Source organism: Nicotiana tomentosiformis, chromosome 12 (genome assembly GCF_000390325.3).
Source record: "Nicotiana tomentosiformis chromosome 12, ASM39032v3, whole genome shotgun sequence".
NCBI classification, from domain to species: domain Eukaryota; kingdom Viridiplantae; phylum Streptophyta; class Magnoliopsida; order Solanales; family Solanaceae; genus Nicotiana; species Nicotiana tomentosiformis.
The window spans coordinates 129863868-129890926 of NC_090823.1; the positions used below are offsets into that span (position 1 = coordinate 129863868).

A 27059-nucleotide genomic window follows, 5' to 3' on the forward strand; every position below is an offset into this window, starting at 1 on the left:
ACACACGTTATTAATTACTGCATGCATAGCAGCAACCTAATTAAAGAAATCTTTTGCAAGGATTATATATGTAAATTAAATTAGTTTCCACCATCCTTTCCAATAAGATCTCCCAACAAATTTCCAGTAAGACCGAAAGCATCTGCTATCGAACCCAGCAGTCCTCCCCCAACAACACCGTCACCGGCGGAGCCACCGTCAGCGAGCAACCGCCTACCGGCCAACATACCAGACGGATGCTCAATGTCAGCAAAAGCCATAGCCCCACTTATGACAAGAACAACCAACACAACAACTCCAAGAAAACGAGCTGAGATAGTACCCATTATACGATAGTAAAGAATACTAATTATGAAGAAGAGGAAGTAAGAAAATAGTTAGTTAATTAAAGAAGCAGGTGAAGAATATGGGAGAATGCACTTCTCTGGGCTAGCTATATATAGTGTTAATAAAGTGACCATTTTCTTGCACTAGTCGACTAGCTGGGATGGCAAACGGACTGGTCGGATTGGATACGGGACGGGTCGAAAATGGATAAATTATCGACCTGACCCATATTTAATACGGATAAAAAACGGGTTAATCGGCGGATAATATGGTATCCATGGTTTCTTGAATTTGATCATTTTGGGAGAATTTTAAAGAACCCCAATTTGAGGTTTTACAAATGTAAAAGTTAAACACGTTAGTTATCCATTTTCTAAATTGATAATATGATTTTTATCGATATTTGACCCGTTTTTAAAAAATTCATTATCCAACTCATTTTTTAGTGGATAATATAAGTGGTTGATTATTTTCTTTTAACCATTTTACCACCGGACAACTAACAATAACATCCTTATTCTGAGCATATAATTAGGAACAAGTGTGAAGTAATTATTCCATGTGATGAGTCATGCAAATATATATAAGAATATGAGATTACTTACTTACACGATCTTAGGCCGATATCCCGAAAAATCTTTTTCTTCTAATTATATTGCCTTATAATTCACTAAAAGTTACTATGTACGTAAATATTTAATATAAAGAGCTAGTGATCATTAAAATTTAAGCAATGCATGATAATAAATTATTCTTTTCTGTACTCTTGGCCGGTGGCTTAATTGCCATGAACAATTTACAACACAGTGACAGTTTGTCATATATTTGACAGCAATTTATTTATATTTGGGGAAAATAGCAATATTTGAGGTATTGCTTTATTCTGCTTCTTGTGTTATTCAACTTAGCAAAGCCTCTCTCAGAAAATTGAACTCTAAAATGTTTTAGTGAGCATGTTAACTAGCTCAAATAATGAAACAAGTTTATCTGTAATAAGCATAGTTGGAATGCCAGGCCAAGGAAAGACAACACTTGCACAACTTATTTATAAAAATGAAAAAGTGATAAAGGCATTTTGATAAAAGATTATGTTTGTGTATCTGATGATCTCATGGTGCAAAGACTTCCAAATGAGATGTTCCAATCTCTTACATAGACCAAGTTTTGAACTGACAAATAGAGAGGCTATAGTAAAGAAACTTCAAGGATACCTTAAAGGGCTGAGATATTTCCTCGTGCTCCATGATGTTTGGAATGAGAAACTTTCCTCTATATCATCTTCTTAGTCAATGTTGTAATTGCTTTTGCAGTACTACTTCCATAGAATTTCGATTACAGGCCTTAATTTGTTTTTTCCAAGAATTTTTCATTAGTTTTGAATGGATAGGTTATTCGAAATTCACATGTTATGGATACTAAATTATGGTATTTGTTCTACTTATACAATAGTAGTCCTACAGCAACATAAAGAGGTACTACATTTTTAGACTCAAAATAATGAGCATGTTTCTGAATAAAATAATCAAGAAAATAGCCAAAAAGATGCACAAGTTTTGCTTTTCCAAACTTGGTTTACTATCAAAACATAAACATCAAGAACAAAAGTAAATGCCTATGAATATCCAAGTATATGAATATACATTCTAGGTTATCTTCTCATAAGCAAGGATAGGAACAGGTGAATGTTGGTTCATCAGCAAACATGGTCACTTACAAAATAGCCTTCCACCACCACTTGAGTCCTAGCCTTCTCGGCCACCGCGGAGACGATAAATGATGCGTCCTTTAGTGGAATCATACCGACTTACTTCAATTTTGACTCTGTCGCCTGGCAACAACCGTATGAAATTCTTTCGTATCTTCCCAGAAATGTATCCCAGAACGACATCTGCATTATCCAATTTGACCCTAAACATGCCATTGGGGAGCGATTCGGTAATGGAACCTTCATGAGTCCATTTCTGTTCCTGTGAGAGACACTGAATGCTGGTATTCCTTCTGGAATTGGTGAATGAATGATTCTTCTTCTTTGACTGTTGCTGTGTTATAACCAAAAGACCATTGGCTTGTTTCATTAACTTTGCTTGCTTGCTGACAAACACAGAGCGCGGCAGTGCTAATGAGTTAGAGGTTTTACAGGATGTTGGAGTTGGAGAACAAGCTGCCATTGCAGTCGTGGCAGGAGCAGGATTCCACCATGAGAGAGATGCCATTGTAGCGAGAGCTAGTCTATGGTGCACGATCACGAACTCAGAAACACAGCGATCTAAAAACATACAAAAGACAACAAAATTAAGTTAAATAAGACGAAAATATGAATGCAAACCACAAATTAGACAAACAATGAACTTCTTTAGTCTTTTAGAATGAACTCAAAACTTAAGCTTTCACTACTTTGGCATGTTTCTGCAACAGAATTTGAACCAAATTGGAAACTGAGATAATAAAATAAAATGCCACTTCACCCCTTCTATTCATTCTCTCCTCTTCTTCTTCTAGTACCTTCAGGTCTTCACGTCCACTCCCAACTGCCAATTTCAACTGCATTACAGCTGGCAGTCTACCAACTCACAAATCCACCAAACAATTCTTCTTTTCTTCTAGTCATGCTTCAGTTACATACATTTTGCTTCACGTTTTTTCCTCACGTTTCTATGTCTACTTATGCTATTGTTGCTGCTACTGCTCTTCCCCTCCTCCTTTCTCCTTTAGCTCTATCAGCCCATTATGTCATCCCACTCCGACAGCTTCAATTCAGCTCCACGGTCCAACCTCCAATCATCATTGCAACCCAAAAGTCCCACATGAAACCATACTAGTGGTTTGTTAATCTCCCTTTCTATCCTCGTCTTCCTTTGTCAAATTTCTACCCCAAACACATATTTGATGGGTGCCAATTGGGGAGAGGGAGGAGAAAAGTAAAAGTAAAAGTAAAAGACAGACAAAAAAGAAAAGGCTAAAATGAATAAGCAAAAACAATAAAAGTAAATGAAACCACACATTGTTAAGTTGGTATTTTACCTTAGTTAAAATGATGTCATTTAAAAAATAACAACCGTGAAGCAAGAGACTCAAGACGCCACAAAATAGTGTCACAAAATTTTAAGCCTGTTTTGTTTTCGAGCTTCATTATTCTTAATTCAACTTTGCTAAATTCTGCATCTCCTTACATGTCCAAAGCTACTTTGGCACATAGAATAAGTGAAGCTATTCCCTCGAATACAACCAAGTCGGTTAAACTCATCAAATGTAACACTGGTAAAAACATTTCAAGAATAAAGTGCCCATCGCTGCTCACTCTTTCACCGTTATTACATATTGCAACAAGATTTTTCTAGCTCCCCTGCACCATATCTAGTGTGAACATTATCACCTCAGCTTGGACTACCATCAGAACTCGCAAGGGCGGTTAAGAAGTGGCAGCTCCCCAACTTTTCATGTTTAAAGTTTTCACCTTTCAAATCTCTAAAGGATTTAAGTTATATACATTGACACCGTAAATAATTTTTACACTATCAATGACAATTTAATCTGTTATACTATGTTATTATTCTATTTTCTTGTTTACAAAAAGTTACTCTATCGTTGTAAGTCAATTTAACCTGATAGTGTAAAAACCCTATAAGTCTCAGTACATAAATCATATATTCATTTCTAAAAGATGTGGATATTCATAGTCTGTCATTTTAAGCATAAATCAAATAGTAACCTGATAAATAAACTAAAATTGCAAAATTCCAAATTAAGAGAGATAGAGAGAGAGAGCTTACAACTCAATTACGCCGGAGAAAAACTGCCGATGAAAAAGGGGCAGCAAGTAGTACCAGCTTTGCCGAAGAAGACTAGCAAAACTTGACACTTCAAGAAACTTGAGGTCCTTATCTGCAAAAAATAGACTCGAAACCACCTACTCACCGTTGAATATAATTTCCGGCGCCGGTGAGAGAGAGTATACTCTCACTGTTTTCAATCTCACACACTAAATTAGTGAGCGCGTCTTTATATTCGGATAAGAGAGGTACTATAACTCAATGGTCATTTCCAGAAGAGGATTCTATTTATCCCTTCAAAAGAAGGGGAAAAAAAACAATATCTTTTATACTTATTTATTTATTAGATTTTCCTTTTTTCACCTATAGTATATGGTACTTTGGGCAGTGACTCATCTGAATTTGCATCGAAAAATAACACTCAGTGTTTCCTAACAAAGGTAACTCCATTCTTATGATTCAAATCCGAGACCTCTCATTAAAAATAATAGTGTATTTACCTGTATAAAATATATCTTTTATGTGCTCTCTTTCTTTAAAAGAAGAAATAGTTTATTTTACTTATTAAAATTAACAATTAAATGAGTAAACTCACTAGTTATGACATTTTTTTCTTTTCAAAATGACCAAAAAAAAAATTTAAATACTTCATTTTATTTTAATCTCAAATTAGCTAATTTTGAATTTACCATAATTAGATAGAAAATAAAAATTGCTAGAAACTTGATTATGTTTATGCTGGCTATTAAGAAGCACATGCTTAATAATGATTTGATAGTAAACATCTCATATGCACATAATCTAATGAATCTTCCTTCTGATTGATGTTAGAGGAAATAGTTTTTCTATTCCTCTGTTGATATTTAAAAATAATTTAAATTTTTTAAATATTAAAAATTAAAATTACAATGCCTGGTTGGGACATTCTTTCCACAATGCTTACATTAAGCAACTGGTTTGATAGACCAAAATCTAAAACAAAATTGATTAGACCAGCTTGAAAGGGTCCTATAAAACAAAATCTTAGAAAAATAAAAGAACATAAGATTCTCATTATTTCCTGTAGATAGGACAATATAGGGAGAGAAAAAAAAACCACCTTGCCAGTGCTAGAATTCCTGTTACAAAGAACTCTCTGATCTGTAGTCATGTTTTAAATTTTCATACTTTCATCACATTTATTTTGACTAAAGAACTTACCCCAACTCATATCACAATAATGTAGCAGTAACTCTAAAGAATCTGAAACATAAAGAATATCAATGTCTTCCACAACTCTCAGCTCTTGAATACCATCGTTCGAAACTAGGGGTGGCAGTTTGAACCCAAACCCATTTAACCTGTTCAACCCGCCTAAGGTTGGGCCAGTCATTGACCCGTCCATTTGACACCCCTACCCGAAATCAAGAACCACAAACATTCTTAATCTGATCAAACAGGCTCCCTTTGCTATAAAAGAACTTCACAAACTTTGTAACTCCAGCCTCTTTAGACTTTGTTACAGATGCTCAACTCAAGCTTGTACAATACTATGTTTTATCAATTTAAGCCACACTGAGAAGTGTCCTCTCTACACTGTGTAGCATGTCTCCTCGACGCCCTTGCTATAGAAGAGGAAAAGGGAATAGTCTATTTGATGTTATGTGTAGGAACGCTCAAATAAAATTTGGTGTTCTTGAAGTCATCAAGGAGAGGGTTATATCCATCTTTAGTTCTCGTCTTTGTTGGGAGACCAAATTCTTCCATGAACGCTGCTGTACCGAGCTACAACAATTTTTTACATGAATGAATATATACCAACAAAAAATAGATAAGGGAACTTTGGTTTCTCACAGCTGAAGAGTAGGACTTACCGAAAGAGTACGTCTTTTCTTTCCCCGCTTCAATGACGTGTCATCTTTTTGCAGCTTCATCCACCCAGAACAGTAATGATCCATCTGTTCCAAGAGCAAAAAATCTGTAGGAAAGAATATGTCGGCGTCCCCCTGCAAATAAAAAAAATATAAAACATTTCGGCCAAGTACAGATGTTGTTACACAATAGATATTCAAAGTTTCACATGTTCAAGAGCATAATGATCGAAACATCAAATACAAACACAACTCCTACATAAGTTAATAAAACAATTATTCAGATAACAAGTACATGCAGTGGTAGCTTAGGGCGTGTTTGGTATGAAGGAAATTATTTTCCACGGAAAATGTGTTTTCCTGGAAAATAAGTGGTTTCTTACTTATTTTCCGGTCCAAGAGCATTTATATATAATCTAGGCTGAAATAAAAAACAAAGTACTCTCTCTGCTGGAGTGAAAGTCCAACATACAAATACCTCTATAAACAACATTTCATGATAAAATCCAGGGAGGAATACAAAAGATAAGGATCGGATCACCTTTGCATCCAAATAACTGTTGTAATCAGAGCTGCTGCCATCTTTCTGCATTTATTTAATATGAAAAAGGTAAATGAATTTATAAAAATTATGTTAACTTGTTATCATAAAAATGCCTAAAAAGAGAAAATACATAAAGCAACTTGCCGTTTAAGATGACAGAGGATTATATTATCCCATGTGACATTTTGCAAGAAAAGGGTAAGTGCTAGAAAATAAATCAAGTGGAGATGCACGTACATGAAAATTGCAATCAACACTCACATTGGTTCTTCTGATACCAATCTTTTCTTTTTCAATCTCAATAGTTAACAGGTAAATTTGTAACCTACATGCTTTCAGAAGGGCTGAAGAATAGTGAAACAGTTCCGACACAACAACCACCACCCAACCAAACTTGCCTTGCGACTCACTAATTTAACCATTAGAACACAAAAATGTAAGAGCATGACTTTTTTGTCAGTTTAAGGCTTTAAAAGAATATCCAGGTTCTGCACAAGGACATCTATAAACCGGACCAGCTATTTGATTTAAATTTATTGATAAAACCAAGTTGCTCTTGGGCTTTGGTCTAATGGTAAGAGCGTAGCTTGTGATGTATAGGTTAGGCGCATGTCACAGGTTCTGAACCCCACCACAGGCAAAAAACCTAGTGTTTAAGTGGAGAAGGGTAGAAGGGCGGGGCCCATTACTCACCGAGTTACAAATGGTGCACAACTGTCAGAGATTTCTGAGTTATCAAGCCTATAGAATAGGAGAAATGATGGATCTACAGGCTCCTACCATGGCTTCCTATTTATTCTTGCATCACTTCTAGTGCCACGTATTCTTGACGTCTTATTTGCTCAAAATTTTCTCCAACTTCCAAATTAAAGCTATGCTATGTATTCATATATGAGGGTATGTGCAGTTTCTTCTACTTTTAGTAATTTTTCTTTTTTTTCTAATTGTTAGAGGGTTTAGGAGTCCAAAACATACACCCTTGTCTTGATTGATAAACTAATTTGACTAAGATGTTTTAGTATTACAAGTATTAATCAAAGATCGAAAGAGGCTACAACGAAGCGCAGAAAATCAATGGCATACGGAGAAAAAGTAAAATGTACCTTGGTTGAAACCAGAGGAGCTCTTTCACCAGGAATTTTAACATCAGGTAGATAACTGAAATCGGAAGCAATTAAAGACATCTTCGGTAAAGCTCCATGTAAAACTTCTAGAAGTTTCTGAATTTTAGGAAGTAGCACTGCATGAATATGTTAATCTAAACTGAGGAAAGAGCTCAATCAACATTGCAGAATTATTACCAAGCAACCAGTGGGAAGCCAACACCATCTTGGCTTAGGAAACACTTTTGCCCAAATACTTTTCATCGCTGAAGAAACCCTGCTCCCACCCGTTGTAGCATCAGGCATATCTATGATCTCCATGCAAGATTTGATTAAGGAGTCTTGAATTGGCCTATACAACTCTGAGAGTTTTTCCCTGTTAAAAGAAGACAGGCGTGTTTTAGCATTATATGCAGATTTGACAATCTTGCTTGGCCATCATATTCATACCTACTACTAATGGACAAAATCACCAATCCGAAATGATTCAATATTAAGCTAAATCCCGCTATAAAGCAAAAATATCTCTCTTATCTTCTCTTACTTCTTTGTGTAGTTTTCCTATTTTCCATATTTTTTAGGAGTGGAGTGGTATAAGAAATCCTTATGAAGAAAAGAAAACAATACTTACTGCTACTTCTATTACTAGTTCTCAGGATTTATCAACCAAAAGGCAAAGATAACTATGCTTGTGCAAATACTACATTGTTAGCAACATTCATAAGGCTATCCACCTATATACTGTTGAAGAAACATACCAGTCAAAAATGTAAAATTTGCTCAGCAGGAAAAAAAATTCCAGAGTACAAACATCAATATGTTGTTTCAACAGTATAAAGTGAATTACCCTTCTTTGCTTTCAACCCACACTTCCGTCCATGGCGAAATTTGATTCTCAGAGTAAATGAGATCATGCGGAAGATTGTCAAGCACCTAAAAGATTACTCGATCGTTAATAAGCTCGATGAATAAAGTTTATGACAGAACCTTTCAGGCCCGCAGTTTAATGGTATTGCAGAAACCAAGATACAAGAATTGGAATTGCATTCGTGTAGAATTTGTAAAGTGCTCATAGGAGCATGCCATATATTTGTAATCGGCATTTTAAGAGGAGTCAAGTTTTCACCAACTACCCAATTTCTCTCATCATGATTGAGCTTCATAAACCAAGTAAGGAAGCCAGTCGTCAATTTCAAAACACACCATATCTTCCTAGAGAAGAACATTACAGACAGAAGAAATAGAGAAAGTAGCCATACCTCTAACATGATAACCCAACAAGGTTGTTCATTCACATCTCCTGCTTCAACAAGATAACTTCAGTGTGCAAAATATATTAACCTTTAAATAAAAAACAGGGTCAGATAATTAACAGCATCATACCCCATCCACTCATGTCCGCAGCATCACGACACTCTACTCTAAACTTGGATAAGTGGCTATCAACTTCGCCAACAGTTTGAATCTGTTTCGCTGCAAGTGAGGAACTGATTTCAACCGAACTGTACTCAAGAGAAAAGGAGATTTAGTAGTTCTTTATGAAATGATTGAATGAAGAGCCTGCACAGAGAACAACGATAAAAGAAGAGGAACAGCATATGCTATGTCGCACTGCTATCTGACACTTCTGAAGCAAAACAATTTGCTCAAAACGTGTTTGAAACTCACAGACACCCTTATCAACGTGTAAGGTTAATATTAAAATAAGTGTTATCAAAGGTGAAAAGCGCAAAAAAGCTCTAAGGTCTGTTGGGGCTGTAAGCGCAAATAAAGCGTGGGCTTCACGTGCAAATGGAGAAAAACTATCAATATGTATGTGTAGTTGATGTTTGGCCAAAATGTTATACTTTTAGTACATTACTCGCCCTATATTTTGTTGGTTTAGTGATCGATTGTGCAACATTTGAGCTAAATTATGTTGTTTTATGTGTAGGAGCATCGGAAGAAAGAGTCGAATGAAAGTTGCACGAAAAGAAGACGAAAACGCAAGAAAAGATGCAAAATAACACCAAGTACCCAAGTTGTGCTACAGGCCAAGCGTAGCCAGCTTTGTAGCCAACTTTACCGTGCTACAAGGCCAAGCATAGCTAACTCTATAGCCAGCTTGACCGCGCTGCAGGCCAGGCGTAGCCAGCTTTGTAGCCAGGTTGACCGCGCTATAAGCCTGGCCTCGCGAGGTCTATAGCCCGATGATCAAAAATCGCGGATTAAAAGACTGACCCGGATTTGGACTCAAGGACTTCAACCCTAGCCTATAAATACTCCTTAAATATGTCTAAGAAGGGTGGGACGTTTTTGAGAGGGGATTAAATCTAAGGAGGCAAGAACATGCTAGGAGCAAGGCGGAAAATTCTTCTACGAGTTTTTCACTTTCTTCTTTTTATTTCCATTATTGCTTATGAATTATAGTATTGTACTTTTGCATACTATTATGAATAGCTAATTTGTTATCTAGGGTTTTGATGGAACCTTTTGTAGGATGAATTCTTATTACGTTTTTATATAATTGAGTCGTTGGATTTCTCTACTTGTTCAACTACGTGTTTATTGTTGTTTATTGAATGGCCATCAATTGACTGTGCTTATTTAGTGTGTATTGCTTGAGAGATGATACATATTTAGGTAGTTGTTGAACAACATCACTCCTAACATCACTCCTAACGTATGTGAGAGATCAATACGGAGGGTTTAAAGGCAGGATTAGAGATAACGAAACATTGATGCGAGCGTAGTGAGCGGTGAATTAAGGTCAGCTAGCGTAGTTCGAGAGAATACGTCTAGTACATTGTGGTAGTTTCTCGAGAGAGAGCTACGACACCCTAAGTACTCACGATCGGTAGAGAATACTTAGACGAAATTATATAAAATGTAGCGGGAAGGATTCCAACAATTGGGGAAATCATAATTCTAGACCTCCTTAATCTTTTCTCCAACCCTTAGTATCTCTAGTTGTTAATTTACTACTTTAATTTGTTAGTTAATTAGTTAGACATAATAATCTTAATAGTTATAACTTAGAAATTGTCCGAACTTGTCTTCTTAGTGATACTTAACAATTATAGCGAAGCCTTAGTTCTCTGTGGGATTCGACTCCAGACTCTTAGACCAGATTATATTTGCAGCGACCGCTTATCCTATCTAGGACTAGAGTTGGACGTGATCAGTAGTCCAAGACTAATATCTATAAGCATGAATACCAGATATATGGACAAAGAAATTGAAGAAAATTTACGACAAACGAAATATCAATTGTTTAGTATCGCATCTTCAGGATAACGCTCATGGGCAAGGAAAAGTATGCCTTAGAACCTTGATAACAACAATGAAGCACTTGCTAAGCGAGGCGAAGCGTTCAACATGTTTTGAGCTTCACTTCAAGGCTTAAGCGCGCCTTTGATAACATTGATTAAAATTATCACCTTCTATAAATCATTTCTTGTTGTAACGATAAGAAGATATAATCATTTTATGTTTACACTTTTGATATGTATTCAGCATCACTTATTCAATTTACCAGGGGGTTTTGAAATTTCTTAATTGATGAGAAACATATATAACATGTATTTTACTTTGACGTGTCATGTTGATATCAGGAAAATAGAAAGAACTTCAACATTTCAGTTTAATATGATATTCAAGTACTTGAGATGCATCATTTCTTGCTTAACTCTTTTTTTTTTACAACGGTGGTGTCCGGCCAGCTTGTACGTACCTCGACTAACTCCACCAGTTACCTACTATCTCCCACCAGTACAGGTTCTGGATAACTCTATACACCAAAGCTTAGACAGATGAGAAGAAATATCCTAGTGTCTTTGTCTCCACTAGGATTTGAATCTGAAACCTCATGGTTCTTCATCCACTTCATTGACCACTAGGCTACACCCTTGAGTGTCATTTCTTGCTTAACTCTACAGTTGACTGTAATATGTTTTAACAAAAGGCATGAACTGATATCACCACAGCACAGACCTGCTATCATCTTCCCAAAATCTAAGGAGTTAGACTTCTAAGTTATATTACTTCAAAAAACCTAGCAAATCTAATAAGTAATGTTGAATTTTAGAATTACATTTAAAAGTGCTTGCTAAAGGTCTACTCTAACACCATGTGAAAGAATCTAAGCATTCGACCAAAACCTTAACACCGTGAATGGAGTAGTGCAAGACTTTTATGAGCCCTTTTACCTCCAATGTGAAACATTATCAATTAGCTAAGGTACCTCAACAAAATTATTTCATAACTAATTTGTACAAAATGCTTTACTATGTAACGCTAAGGCCATGCAAACAAGTTCATCATCTGCAGCATTCTCAATTAGGTGAAGCAAAGCGTTATCACATACGTGTAACTGATATTATCATAAATTCTTGTCGGTGCATTTAATTTTATGTAATCCAAGATGCCTTTCGCACAGGTTCCTGATCCACCACCTATTTCGTATATCTACACCCAAAAAAAAAAACGGTCAAAATGTAAAGCAAGTGAATGATTGATCAATTAAGTCAAAATTTTAAGAAGAAAAATAGAGAAAAGAATATTAATAAGTTCCAGTGGACAATTAAAGATTGTATGCAGCTAAGAAGCTACATTCTCTAGATGTTAACGAACTTACTTTCAGTGGAACAGATAGGTTTGTAGTACGCAAAATGGCTTCAGCAATCCCATGGGCATACCAAGGCTGCAGAGAATTCCATATAACATGATTGCGACTAACAGGTAAATTGGAATACAGAATAGTAAATAATAAAAGGCGGTGAAAAAAAAAACCATATTGATGAATTTTCTGACTTCTGGTTACATGAACTAAAAGTGCCTATAAATTAAAAATAAAGTACTGTGGGGAACATAACAAATGAATGCATGACAAGATAGTTTCAGTCCATAACTTGCTTAACAGTGAAACAAGAAGAAAGAGAGAAAAACTCTTTGGTTGTTGGCAATATACAAGAGGGGCTCCTCATATTGGAGTCTAAGTAATAAGGTAAGTAACTATTCTGTGCTTCCATTATGATAAGTAATCATTCCAAGAATATTCTAAGAAATAGTCTACATAATTTCTCACATATAAAGAGCAATTACATCTAGAAGGACAAAAGATAGTAATATTACCTTAAAAAGCTCCACTGGAGTAAACCATGAAACGTCGCTCTGCTTGTAAATCTTATCCAAATGCTTCATGTATGCTTTCCTACCTAAAATATTCAAAAATCATATTTTCCATCTTCTAAGGACAACTTTTTTATTCTACAATCATGCCACTGAAAGTATCATAATATTTCATATTTCCTTTTTTTTATAACCACGGTGTCCGGGCCAACTTACGCGCACCTCCATTAATTTAACAGAATACCTGGTACTTTTCCCAACAACAGGTACCACCAGGTAACTCCGTCCACCAAGGCTTGGACAGATATGAAGAAATCACCTAGTGTTTTCGCCTCGACTAGGATTTGAACCTGAGACTTCAAGTTCTCAACCCACTTCATTGACGACTAAACCACACCCTTGGATGCATCATAATATTTCATATCTCCTACTTCCTTATTTTCAGTTCACACACAGGTATGACAAAATGCTTTTTCAGCTGGACAAATATAGTCAAGATTGCTATAACATTAAAACCCTGAGACGATTCACCCATAGCTAGTCCAAACTCAGATAAAGGAGGAGTATTGTAGCCTGACGAAGTTTAGAAAATAATCAAACCATGACAAAACCTCTTAATTCCACTTGAATAGAGCAAAATGTATGCACAGAATTACATAGCTGACTCCAATTAATAAAGGATTAAAGTGTAGAAATTGATTGGTTGCATCTGCCTTGTATCATTGAGAACTTACATCGCATTACAACTCAAGAATTCCCAATTAATTCACAAATAGATGAAGAAACACAAATTACCTTGGAGCTGATTGAACTTAATGCTTCTATCAAGCACTCCAACTGATGCCGATTTCTGGGAGAAATACCCGACATTCGGATCATACAATGACTTGTGAATAAAATCCCTAACCTTCAAATCACCAAGAAATGAACATAAGTCATAATCAAAGGTGTGTTTGGTATGCCAGAAAAAAGGCTTTCTTTAAATAATTCGTTTCCGAAATCATTTTCACTGTTTGTTAACTTGAATACTGAAAAAGTGTTTTCTCCAAAATAAAGTCATTTCCTTTGACAAATATGAACATTTTCACTAAATTAGCAAAGTTATTTTCTTTTACAAATATCGTAAGAGAAATGAAATCATTTTCCAAAATACAAATATTTTCCAGCATACCAGATGCACATATTTTATAAACAACAAAAATAGTAATAAATAGAATTAGAGAAATTACAAGAATTGGTGTGTCCCCAACAATGTGAGTAGAGAACAAAGCTGAAGAATGCTGACCCAAGAATTCAAAAGGAATCACTGAAGATAAAATTAGGTAAGTGTCAGAAAATCTTGAAGAAATTCTAAGTATAAAAAGAAAATTAATAGAAAAGAATGGAAAAAATTGTTTACAGAGCTAAAGAGAGAGAAATAACCTCTGGGTTTGTAGAAGAGGGAGAAGAGATTTCGTGAAGAGAACGATAGAGGGGCCATAATAATGGAAGATTAAGAGGGGATTTGAGGATGTTTCGAAAAGTTTTTTATTTTGTTGATGATTTTGAGTTTCAGGTTTGATTTGGAGGGTTTTGTTGCTCTTGAGGGTTTAAGGAATTTGCTTCTGTTTTTTATTTTTTCACTTCAAAATATAGTGTCTAGCCATATCTACTTATTCCATTTTGACATTTACAACAACAACAACAAAAGCCAATAAAATTACATAAATGGATCTGAATAGAATAGTGTGGGTGCAAAACATACACCTAATCTGGAGAGATAGAAAGTCTATTTTCAAAAGAGCCGAGAGGATGAATAGAAAATAATTAAGTATCAACAACAATAACTAGAAAAATAATAACAGAAAAATAGATGTAAGAAAGTAATAGCACTAGCAATAGCGATAGTAATAGCTACAAGCAGTAATCATGACAAGATACTAGGAAACTGAAGCGGAAAATAATAAGAAAACAACAATAATACTAGCAATCTAAGAATAACGACAAGATACTAACAGACTAGTCCTAAACAACCAGTAAGGATCAGAAAAATGTCTGACTACCTATTACCGTTCTATCCTAATTCTCAACCTCCACGCCCTCCTGTCAAAGGCAATGTCCTTAGTAAGTCGAATATAATATTTTTCATTTTCAAGCTCGATCAACTTTTTATGGAGTATAGATGAACTTTTACTATTTTACCATACCCTCGAGAGGTGAATTTCTTTAGCTAATTGAAGTTGGAATTCTTCTTCATTGGAGTTTAATAAACTCTAAAATTTACCATTCAAAGTTGAACCATATGGCTTACAAACGACTTGAACGTTGCAACCAATTAGGTCTTATTTTTCATACGAGATCTTGGTGGAGTTCTTTTTTTTTTTTGAAATAATTTAATGATTTTATTTACCAGTATTAATATGTACAATGTCAAAAAAGCACGATTTAATGCTTGCACTCAATGTATTATAAAAAAATTTATTTTGTGTCTCGTACAACTGATACTAGTTGTATGAGGGCTTTTTTTTGTCTCACAATTTTGTGGACCCAAAAGTGTAATTTGTGGATCCACAAATTTGTGAAATAAAAAAGAGTCTCACAACTAATGTTAGTTGTGGCACACACTCAATAAAACTTCTCATGTTTAATGATTGGCAAGTCTGGCTTCGCTGTAACATTTGAATTTTGACGTACCATTTGATAGGTTTTGGCACTAATTGGGTGTAGTTCTTTTGAAATAATCCAATTTAAAGGTTTATTAAAAGGAGCATTAAGCTATATTAGAAAAAGAAAGAGTTAAATTAATTTTACAACCCTACAACTGCACTTGAGGGTAGCTTAGCCATTACTGAAATGAGTGCAAAAAACAATGACAATAGGTAATTTTTTCCATTTAAGTCATAACGGGTACAATACCTATATTGATGAGAAATAGCAAGTATTAGATAGAATAGTCAATATATGCACAAGCTGATCCGAATAAAAAATGAAAAACTTCACAACTCCACAACTAGAAATTGTGGAGACCTTTTGCGGGAAAAAGTAGGGGGGAAGTACAGAGTTAGCCAGTAATAAGAGATGTACTTACTTTTAAGCTACTGTTTAAAATGTCTTTAGTTTTAGCCACTGCTTTAATAAACTTTTACTCGTCCGGACGAAAATACCCCTCGCTGAAACCTACGCTCCTTATTTATGTGATAACTTCGCGCAGCTTATTTGCGTGCAGAGAACGTAAATAAGCGTTTTGGGATTGCAGAGAACTTCGCTCAAACTTTGCATGTGATCATCCAAATTACAGAAAGTTTTCTCCTCCTATTTCAAACTAGAGAATTCAACTTTCTCGTCCAAATTTCGTCATAAAATTACAGTAAGTTCTAAAAATTCAGATATCTCTATATGCTTTTGTGTGTTTGTGTGGATTTTTATTTGGTTGGTGGAGAATAATATGCAAGGTATTTGATTTAATTTTTTTCCTTTTATGGATTGCATTGTATTGATAAAATTTCCTGTATTTACAACTTGTATTGATAAAGTTAAGGACATCGTGTCCTTAACTTTATAACTATTATGTAAATATTGAAGACAAAGTGTCCTGTATTTGCAACTTTTATTGATAAAGTTAAGGACATTGTGTCCTTAACTTCATGATTGTTGTGTAAATATTAAGGACAAAGTGTCCTGTATTTGCAACTTGTATTGATAAAGTTTAGGACATCGTGTCCTTAACTTTTATGACTACTATGTAAATATTAAGGACATAGTGTCATGTATTTGCAACTTGTATTGATAAAGTTTAGGACATCGTGTCCTTAACTTCATGACTGATGTGTAAATATTAAGGATAAAGTGTCATGTATTTGCAACTTGTATTGATAAAGTTTAGGACATCGTGTCCTTAACTTTATGACTACTGTGTAAATATTAAGGGCATAGTATCCTGTATTTGCAACTTATATTGATAAAGTTTAGGACATTGTGTCCTTAACTCCATGACTGTTATATAAATATTGAGGACAAAGTATCTTGTATTTGCAACTTGTATTAATAAAGTTTAGGACATCGTGTCCTTAACTTCATGAGTGATGTATAAATATTAAGGACAAAGTGTCATGTATTTTCAACTTGCACTGATAAAGTTCAGGACATCGTGTCCTTAACTTCATGACTACTGTGTAAATATTAAGGACATAGTGTCCTGAATTTCTCATTTTCTTGACTTGCAGGATGGATACAATATATATTATAGTTGCTTTTAATGGAAGATGGACCGCAGACTATAAGTATCTGGATCATCAAACAAAGGTTGTTCTAGTATCTGAGGCAATTCGATTTGAAGATTTTGTCAACCAGGTCTTTGAAGTTATTGAATTGGATAGAGGCAAGTTTGAAGCAATGATATGGTTTGATATCAACCTGGGAACAAGCAAGGGAATGCTTGTATCCAAAGATTTAGATCTTCACACATGTATAGAGTTACTAAAAAGTCATTCACTCTTCAAGGGTTGTCGCTTAATTATTGATGTTTCGGAAAGAGTTTTTGGCTCTACAAGCACCTTTGAACATGTCAATTTAGAAACTCAACACGACAACCAAGACAAATGCCAACAGATAATGGAAATAGATGTGGTTGAACCTAAACCAATAATTGAAGAGGTGCTTCAAACATTTAATTCTATTCAAGTGGAAGGACAAAGTATTATAGAGATTGACAACCAACAAGCTTTGGGTATTCAAGTCTTAGAGAGTGCACCAATAATAGAAGAAGTTGCTGAAAACTCCTCTACTCAACTAACTAGACAAAGGTCAAAGTCGAAACAAAAAGAATCCCCAAGTACAATATTAAGAGAAAATGCTTCGTTGGATGAAATAAAAATGGGATCAATATTTGACAAAAAGAATAGTATAATTAACTATTTTTCGAATATAGCAATTAAAGAACATTTTGAATTCAGGGTTATTAGATTAAGCTCAACAAGATATTCTTTGAAATGCAATGATGAAAAGTATGGGTGGTGTGTGCGTGCTTTCAGAATTAAAGATTTAACACTATTCAAGATAGTAAAGATTGAGAAAACTCATGACTGCTCGGTTAACACTATGAAAGCTGATCAAAGGCATGCAACTTCAAAGTTGATTAGTGGTTACATTATTGACAATCTTCGATACCCAAGGTTTGAAGTTACACCAGCCTTTGTCATGGCAGAAATACAAAAATTTGCATGTACACATCAAAGTTAGGACATGGTGTCATTAACTTTGATGTTTGCACTATAAATATTTAGGACATGGTGTTCTTAACTTTGATGTGTGTAGTGTAAATGTTAAGGATATGGTGTCCTTAACTTTGATGTGTGCATTGTAAATATTAAGGACATAGTGTCCTTAACTCTGATGTTTGCACTTTAAATATTTAGGATATGGTGTCCTTAACTTTGATGTGTGCAGTGTAAATTTTAAGGACATGGTGTTCTTAACTTAACTTTGATGTGTGCAGTGTAAATATTAAGGACATGGTGTCCTTAACTTAACTTTGATGTGTGCAGTGTAAATGTTAAGGACATGGTGTCCTTAACTTTGATGTGTGTATTGTAAATGTTAAGGACATGGTATCCTTAACTTTGATGTGTGCAGTGTAAATGTCAAGGACATGGTGTCCTTAACTTTAATGTTTGCACTGTAAATATTTAGGACATGGTGTCCTTAACTTTGATGTGTGCAATATAAATGCTAAGGACATGGTGTTCTTAACTTAACTTTGATATGTGTAGTGTAAATGTTAAGGACATGGTGTCCTTAACTTTGATGTGTACATTGTAAATGTTAAGGATATGGTGTCCTTAACTTTGATGTGTGCAGTATAAATTTTAAGGACATGGTGTCCTGTATTTTCACCTTCTGTTGTTAAACTGTATTTTCAGGTTTCTTTATATGTTTTATGCATATGGATCAGCAATAGCTGGTTGGAATCATTGTAGACCAGTGATTGCTGTTTATGGAACTATTTTGAAGTCAAAATATCGTGGTATTTTAATGATTTCAGTTTCAATGGATTCAAATAACCAAATATTCCCACTAGCCTTTGGAATTGCAGAATCTAAAAATAACAACTCCTATGAGTGGTACTTTAGTGAGCTTCATAATGCAATTGGGAACCGTGACAATTTAATTTTTTTATTAGATATGCATCAATCTATTGCACATGGCATCGCAAAGGTATATCTTGAAAGCCACCATAGAATTTGTATCTATCATTTGGAGTAGAACCTAAAGCGAAGGATAGTCAAAAGTGAGGTCATAAAACTTTTTCAAAGTGCTGCAAGAGTATACAGGCGCAAAGAATTTGATCTATACATGTTAGAGATAGCAAAAGTTGAAAAGAAGACTTTTGACTACTTGATGGAAGAACCACCGGAAAGGTGGGCGCGTTCTTGTTGTCCACGACGAAGATATGATATGCTCACAACAAATATAGTTGAGTCAATGAATTATGTGATATTAGAAGCAAGGGAGTTGCCTATATTGATAATGATGGATTTCATCCAAATGAAGCTACAACGTTGGTTTTATGAAAGAAGAAATGAAGCGAAAGAAACTTTTTATGATGTTTCATGTTGGGTAGAAGAGGAATTGAAGAAAAAGATAGATTTAACTTTTACTTTAAATATAAGTATTATGTTCTTACTTTAGCTTATTATTTTAATGATAATTTAACATAATGTACTAACTTATAGTTTTCAACTTTGAAGGTCTTCCCTGTTGATTCATGCGTTCTAGAGTTGAGGAAGAAGGAAATACTTTCTTGGTGGACTTAAACAAAAGAACATGTGGTTGTTTTCAGTTTTAATTTGATGAATTACCATGTATACATGCAATTGCAGCTATCGAGAAGAGAAACATCATGAAGTCCAATTTTTGCTCGGACTGGTACTTAAAGGAATCTTGGCTAAAAATATATGAAAGACAAATACATCCGGTATAACATACAGATTTTTGGATTGTACCAGAGAGTGTTAAGTCACAAATTATTAAACCTCCAGATTTTAAGGTCCCGTCGAGTAGAAGGCAGAAGAAAAGGCTTGTTCCAGCTACCGAATCATCAAAAATAACATTCAAACGTGGTCATTGCAGAAGAATCGGTCATAATAGAACATCTTGTATATATTCTCCGGCAGTCCACCTATTTTCAAGGAAGCATAGAGAATTATAGATATATCCACTTATGTTTATCTAGTCTTTTAAGTTTTTGCTATAAATTAGATTCATTTAGATTGTTTTTATTTGAGCAAGTAAACTTTAGCAGATGGTTATATAAAAAATGTCCTAAATTTTCAAAGTTTCTTTGTGCTTACGTGCTCTTTATTTCTATATAAAACTTGACGCCTACAACTTGCTACATCTTATTTTTAAAATGAGATTGGTACAAGTAAACTTCAGGATATAATTTTTTGAAATATCCTGAAAGTTTGAAGTATGAATCTAATATTAAGGACATAAATTTCTAAAATATCCTTAACTTTTGGAAATCTTAGTTTAGTGTCTAGATTTCCAGAAGTTCAGGACATTTCAGAAAAATATGTCCTGAATATAATTTTCATACTTCAAACTTTCAGGACATTTATGAACATTATGTCCTGAAGTTCTACAACAGTCAATGTGTATTGCTTTATCTATTCCATCTTGGAAACAGATAAGAATCTTTTGCAATAGCTCTACAGATTTGCAAGACTGTGCAAATCAACAATAACTGAACGAAATCTGAAAAACTTCTGGACAATTTAATCAAACATTGGCAGTTTAAAACTATGCAATAATGGACAGATCAGTAGTTAATAGAAAGAACCAAATTGAACTAATGAAATTGTCAATTATAAAGCTGCAGATTTCATTAAAACTGGGCAGAACTTCTGAAAAAAATACTAGACAAAACTACAATTGTGCACAACTGAGTTGTCGAGGCAAGTACAGCTGTTAAACTCTTCAATTCAATCCACAAGTGTTATCTCAACATCCTCCTAGAAAACTAGAAATCCTGCTAACAACCTGAAATTTCTGTAGAATTATTGCTCAAGAGTTCAGAATTTTTAGCTGTGCAGAATTCTTCCCAAATACTACAAGTTGAGCTCAAAAAAGCTCACAAGGTTCACCTCAAAGATCACAAACCAGTTGTCAAAAATGTTGATCATAACATAAGCAGAAATTTACCTAGACAATTGCTACTCAACTGGGACACATTGACCAGTTTCAGCAATTAAAAATTCAAAAAGCTCACATTGACCATCAGCAATATATATAAAGAGAGAAATTAATAACATGATGCCTTCATATTACTGTTGAAACTGTTATTTATCAAAGTTGCGACCAAAAAATTATGCTATGCAAATAAAATAAAGTGGCTTATGAACAATTTGCAAGACATTTTAGAAATATACTACTAGCAATTCCACTACAGCTAACTTTCTATACTACTACACTACAGCTCCTTTGGGCAAGAAGTTTCATTTTCACTATCATAGTCGTCGCCGACTTTTTCTGGTGGTGTTTCATAACCATAATTTCTTTTTCACTCTCCATGTGCCCAAAGATTTACTGCAAGTTCTTTTCTGAAGTTTGATATGTCCTCAGGTTGGAATTTCTCCACATCATTTCACATAATCAACAACTCGATATACTTGATTAGGAATGCACCACAAACAGTCCTAAAAAAATTAAGATAGGGAGTCAATTAAACAATATCTTTAATAAATAAATCTAAAGTACATATAAATTATATAGCAAATGACAACACTTACGATCCAGTTTGTTTCGGTGATATTTGCCACTGAATATCAAATTTATTGAATGCATTTCTAAAGACTTATGATTTTTCTCAAATTGTGAGAACTTTAGCAAGTGGAGGATCATGTGCGCATACATTTCAATGTGTTTCAATCCATCCTCATATGGTTCAATATATATGGAATTGTACACATCAATCTTTATCTCATTCAAGTCCAATACCCCCAAAAGAAAATGTGTCACATCATCATTATCTTTTGAAGGTAGCCGACATGAAAAAAAGATTTTATCAACCTCTGTCCAAGTAATTTCACATCTACGATTGTTACCCCACACATATGGTATGAGAACCAATTGATTATCACCACACCAAAACTCATCTGAAGCATCTTCATTGAAATCCTTATACACAAGTAGCATATAATTATCAAAAACTATATATGTAGTTGTGCAACGAAATGGATGGGCACAAGGGTGATAGCATTCCTTCTTTCTCAAATAATACAAGGTAATGTCAATATGCTTCATAAAAAGGCAAAAAAAAAAATCTACCAGTCATAAATAATTAAAAAAAAAATTAATAAGAAAGAAAAGAAATGCCTTGTAAATTATCAAACCTTATCATCAAGTACATAGCTGCTATCTGAAAGCTCAAGGAAGAACATTTTGCTACTGATTTTGTGATTGTACAATTTATATGGATTCTTTCTCACACTACTATCCTCAGCATATATATTAGTTTGTCCCCTGAAAATTTGAAATAATATCAAAGTTAGAAAGCTTATAAGTTAGTCCTCAATTCCTAATTAGAAGTGCATAAGTTCAAAAATTAAGGACACTTGGCCCTGAAGTAGAGTTGGAAGTTCAAAAATTAAGGACAGGTAGTCATGAACTTAAAGTTGGAAGCTCATGAATTAAGGACAGTTAGTCCTGAACTTAGAGTAACAAGCTCATAAGTTAAGGACACTTGATCCTGGAATTAGAGTGAAAATTTAAAAATTAAGGACACTTGGTCCTAAAGTTAGAGTAGGAAGTTCAAAAATTAAGGACAGGTAATCCTAAACTTAGAGTTGGAAGCTCATAAATTGAGGACAATTAGTCCTGAACTTAGAGTAACAAGCTCATAAGTTAAGGACACTTGGTCCTGAACTTAGAGTGGAAGTTCAAAAATTAAGGATACTTGGTCCTAAAGTTAGAGTTAGAAGTTCAAAAATTAAGGATAGGTAGTCCTGAACTTAGAGTTGGAAGCTCATAAATTAAAGACAGTTAGTCCTGAACTTAGAGTAACAAGCTCATAAGTTAAGGACACTTGGTCCTAAACTTAGAGTGGAAGTTCAAAAATTAAGGACACTTGGTCCTGAAGTTAGAGTTGGAAGCTAAAAAATTAAGGACATGTAGTCCTTAACTTAGACTTACAAGCTCATAAATTAAGGACAGTTAGTCCTGAACTTAGAGTAACAAGCTCATAAGTTAAGGACACTTGGTCCTGAACTTAGAGTGAAAGTTCAAAAATTAAGGACACTTGGTCCTGAAGTTAGAGTTGGAAGTTCAAGAATTAAGGACAGGTAGTCCTGAACTTAGAGTTGGAAGCTCATGAATTAAGGACAGTTAGTCCTGAACTTAGAGTAACAAGCTCATAAGTTAAAGACACTTGGTCCTGAACTTAGTATATTGGTTAACGACTGCAATTTTTGTATTACTCTACACGGAACACTACATATATATTAGTTTGCTGCAAGTCCTCAATTCTAGGACAAATTGTCAAATGAAGAAACAAAAAATCAGGATATAATTTTTGAAATGTCCTGACAATCAATTATTAAGGACACAATTCTCCAAAATGTCCTTAACTTCTGAAATTTCACCTAAAGAAATGAACTTAATACCTGTGTTGGCCACCGTGTCTTATAGTATTTCTTTAACAGACAATGGAGCTGAGATATTGCTTATGCTTGTTCCATCCATTGCATTTTCTTTATCTTACAACTGTTCTCCATGTTCTTCGCTTGCAAGTTCACAAGATTATGCAAATATTTACAAGAGCTAACATAATTAGTACTTGTTACTAATCTTTGACTAAAACTAACATGTATAAGATGGAAAACAAACTCCGTCTAAACTTTTGTAACTGTCAAGATCATGCTAGTTAAATCATTATCTTGACTAGCATTATTTTGACTTCCAAAATTGTCTCTAAGAGAGAGAAGTGTAGAGATATCATATGTTCCTTCTACACATCTGCAAACAATCTCACTTATGCTTGTTCCTTGAGTATTTTCTATGTCTTGAGATTGTCCTCCACTTCTCTCTTTTGAAATTTCATCATCTTGATGTTCCACTCCATCTTCCTTTCTTTTAATTTGCTATGCAAGCAAAACTATAATAATTAAGAAGGGAAAAATTAGCAAATCATGTCAGAATACGGCCTTGTTGAGAGTAAACTGGATACAAATTTACAATTAAAACAATCAGATATTTCTCGCAAAATTGGGGCAGAATTTCTGACTCTCAAATCCACACATAAAAATCCCAGTAGCAAGACAACAATGGAAAACCAGTTATCGAGCTTCACTAGTTAGAATTCAGTTGTCGATCAAGGTTTCTAAAGACTACAAATCAACTTCAGCATATCAATTTGAATACCAAATTTTCAGCTTCAATACATACACAGAAATCAACTTAACTCAACAGACCTTAAACAAAAAATCTCAGTCTGTTGAAACAAAGAAGAAATTCACCAGTCAACAGCACCAAGACAGAAATATATAAACACTCCCATAAAATCTAAACCCGCATCCAATGCAGCTGAAAGAACATAATTATACTTCTGCCATAATTTCTTTTTGTATCATTCATATGTTCAAAATAATTTAATTTTTCAAAGAAAGAACTTAATACTTATGTTGTCTACCCTATCTTCTAATATTTCTTTAAGAACTGACGGAGTTGAGATATCGTATGTTCCTTCAGCATGTTTATCTTGAGATTGCACTCCAACTTCTTTCCTTGCAGCTTCAAAAGATTTTGTAACATTTACAATTAATACTTGTTACTAATAGTTTACTGAAACTAACATGCAATAGATCATGAAAATTCCATTTAACCTTGATTAGCATCATTTTGAATTCCAAAATTCTCTTTAAGGGAGAGAGGTGTAAATAGATCGTATATTCCTTCTATACATTTGCATACAATCTCACTTATACTTGTTCCCAATGGATTTTTTACATCCTGAGATTGCACTCCAGATTTACAAATTATTTCTGTTACACTTCTCTCTTTTGGATTTTCCTGATCTTGACATTCCACTCCATCTTGACATTCCACTCCATCAAAAGATTCTACACACATTGCAAGCGCAAAACAGTTAATATTTATTACGCTATTGAATATAAATTTACAATGACAACAAATTCAAAAATTCTATCTAGCCTTTCCCAATTCCGATGCCCATATCATTTTTATCTTCTAGATGCACATCTCTATAAAATCTTTTATAACGATCTTCTAGATGTACATCTGTATCGTCACATTGATCATCAACTGCATCTTTGCTAATTGGAACACTAGGCTTTGTTCCTTTCATGAGGTTTCTCAAGAAGTTTCAATAAAGTATCAACCTTTGACACTAGGTTTTTCTTTAAAGCCTATGAGATAGTATTTAAAATAAGAATCAGAATGTTAGCAGCTTATAAGTTAAGGATACTTAGTCCTAAACTTAGAGTTACAAGCACATAAATTAAGGACATGTAGTCCTGAACTTAGAGTTCCAAGTTCAAAAAATAAGGACATGTAGTCCTGAACTTAGAGTTACAAGTTCAAAAATTAATGACATGTAGTCCTAAACTTAGAGTTACAAGCTCAAAAATTAAGGACATGTAGTCATAACCTTAGAGTTACAACTTTAAAAAATAAGGATACTTAGTCCTGAACTTAGAGTTACAAGCTCAAAAATTAAGGACACTTAGTCCCTAACTTAGAGTTACAAGCACAGAAATTAAGGATAGGTAGTCCTGAACTCAGAGTTCCAAGTTCAAAAAATAATGACATGTAGTCCTGAACTTAGAGTTACAAGTTCAAAAGTTAAGGACTGGTAGTCCTAAACTTAGAGTTGCATGCTCAAAAATTAAGGACAGGTAGTCCTAACCTTAGAGTTACAAGTTCAAAAATTAAGGACGCTTAGTCCTGAACTTAGAGTTACAAGCACAGAAATTAAGGACATCTAGTCCTAAATTTAAATTTAGAAGCTCAAAAATTAAACACATGTTACCTTGATGTCATTTTGAATCCTTTTTTCTGATAAAGTTACTTTTTGATGTATTCTAACACTTTCTGCCTGCAAATCCTTTTTGAACTTCTCCGATAATCTCTAAATCAATAACCATAAAACCAAAAAAGTCTCTTAAGCAAAAATAAGCAAATAAAAAACTAATGGTATTCAAAGACAGAAAACTTACATTAACAATTTCTTTAAGCAATCCTTCATCAAATTGTGTTGAAGGCATTGAACTTTGATCTTGAGATAATTGCACATGCACACTAGCGGGCTCCGCATCTTCTTCAGAAGAAACAAATGGTACCATTTCGAGCAACTGAAACACCTATTATATAAGGGGGAAAAGTAAGTATTTAGAACCAAAACACATGAACAAAAAGATAGCTAGTAATCTTATTAACTAACTTTTTCATTATGGAAGTACTTTTTACATAGGCTGTCATAATGCGGAGATTCCATATCTGAATAACATAGCATCCGAGGGAACCCACATTCTCTGAAGTTCATAAATGGGTTTTCCTGAAAAACTGGGAATACTTCCATAATTCAAACACAAAAGGCGAAAGGGAAGCCAAATATAGTATAACTGTCCTTCTCTTTATCTTTCTCTTTCTCTGTCTCATTCTCATTCTCATTGTCTGAAGTATTTTGTTTGGGCTTCAAGCAACCCTTCAATGATTTGAGTAAATTTTCATAACAAAGAGAGCCCAAATTGAAAGAAGAGAAGAGTTAATCGTCATCAATGATTTTCATTACTCGCTCAAACACATTCCGAGTCTTGCGCTTCCCCATCAACACAGATTCAACAAAATAAATTGCTGCCAACTTCACTGCATCATCGTCGCTGCCTAAAAATGATGCAGTTGTATAAGATGGGTGACTAGTAATAAAATGCCACAAATCGCCTAACTCAGTTCTATCCTTTCCGGGGAAGTATACTTTAGAAAGCCTATTATCTCCTTCACTCAAAAATTTAAAGTCCACTGAAGAAGAACATTTCAACCCAGTAATTATCTGAAAAGATTCACGTGTAAACTTCACTTCATGATCAAAAACCTTGAATGTCATTGAATTCGTGTCATTGCTTACAATTTCAGAAAGCAACACACAATGAATAAGTTTGTCGCAGAATTTCACACCTTCCAATTAGAAAAAGTGTCCGGAAACACCATCTCTCAACTTTTCCATTGAGTGTTCGACAAGAAACTTTTTATTGTTTTCTTATACTGAAAATCTCTTTTTTAATAGATCATCAAATTACGCCAATCATCAAACTCAAAAACACGATCTCCTTCCATTAGCTCACTACAAATAAGGAAATAGAAG

General features: G+C 34.3%; 3 protein-coding genes across 3 annotated transcripts; 1 reads left to right on the top strand and 2 right to left on the bottom strand.

The window, feature by feature from the left end:
* Positions 1–1870: 1870 nt before the first annotated feature.
* Positions 1871–14334, bottom strand: LOC104116199 (protein arginine methyltransferase NDUFAF7 homolog, mitochondrial). The gene is made up of 15 exons (XM_009627011.4): positions 14126–14334; positions 13933–14009; positions 13499–13610; positions 12707–12789; positions 12210–12275; positions 11940–12040; positions 8978–9096; positions 8854–8894; positions 8442–8527; positions 7793–7970; positions 7595–7711; positions 6489–6533; positions 5951–6082; positions 4098–5861; positions 1871–2593 (listed from the first exon to the last, which is right to left on the bottom strand). Exons 1-14 carry the CDS (start codon positions 14181–14183, stop codon positions 5727–5729), a joined length of 1350 nt encoding a protein of 449 aa, XP_009625306.1. The 5' UTR covers positions 14184–14334; the 3' UTR covers positions 1871–2593; positions 4098–5726.
* On the bottom strand, positions 2070–2874 carry LOC104116198 (translation initiation factor IF-1, chloroplastic). Its single transcript, XM_070191369.1, has 2 exons — positions 2793–2874; positions 2070–2593 (listed from the first exon to the last, which is right to left on the bottom strand). Exons 1-2 carry the CDS (start codon positions 2872–2874, stop codon positions 2070–2072), a joined length of 606 nt encoding a protein of 201 aa, XP_070047470.1.
* Positions 14335–16906: 2572 nt separating the features above from the next.
* LOC138903397 (uncharacterized) lies at positions 16907–19494 on the top strand. The gene is made up of 3 exons (XM_070191370.1): positions 16907–17853; positions 18601–18895; positions 19429–19494. Exons 1-3 carry the CDS (start codon positions 16907–16909, stop codon positions 19492–19494), a joined length of 1308 nt encoding a protein of 435 aa, XP_070047471.1.
* The last annotated feature ends 7565 nt before the right edge of the window (positions 19495–27059 follow it).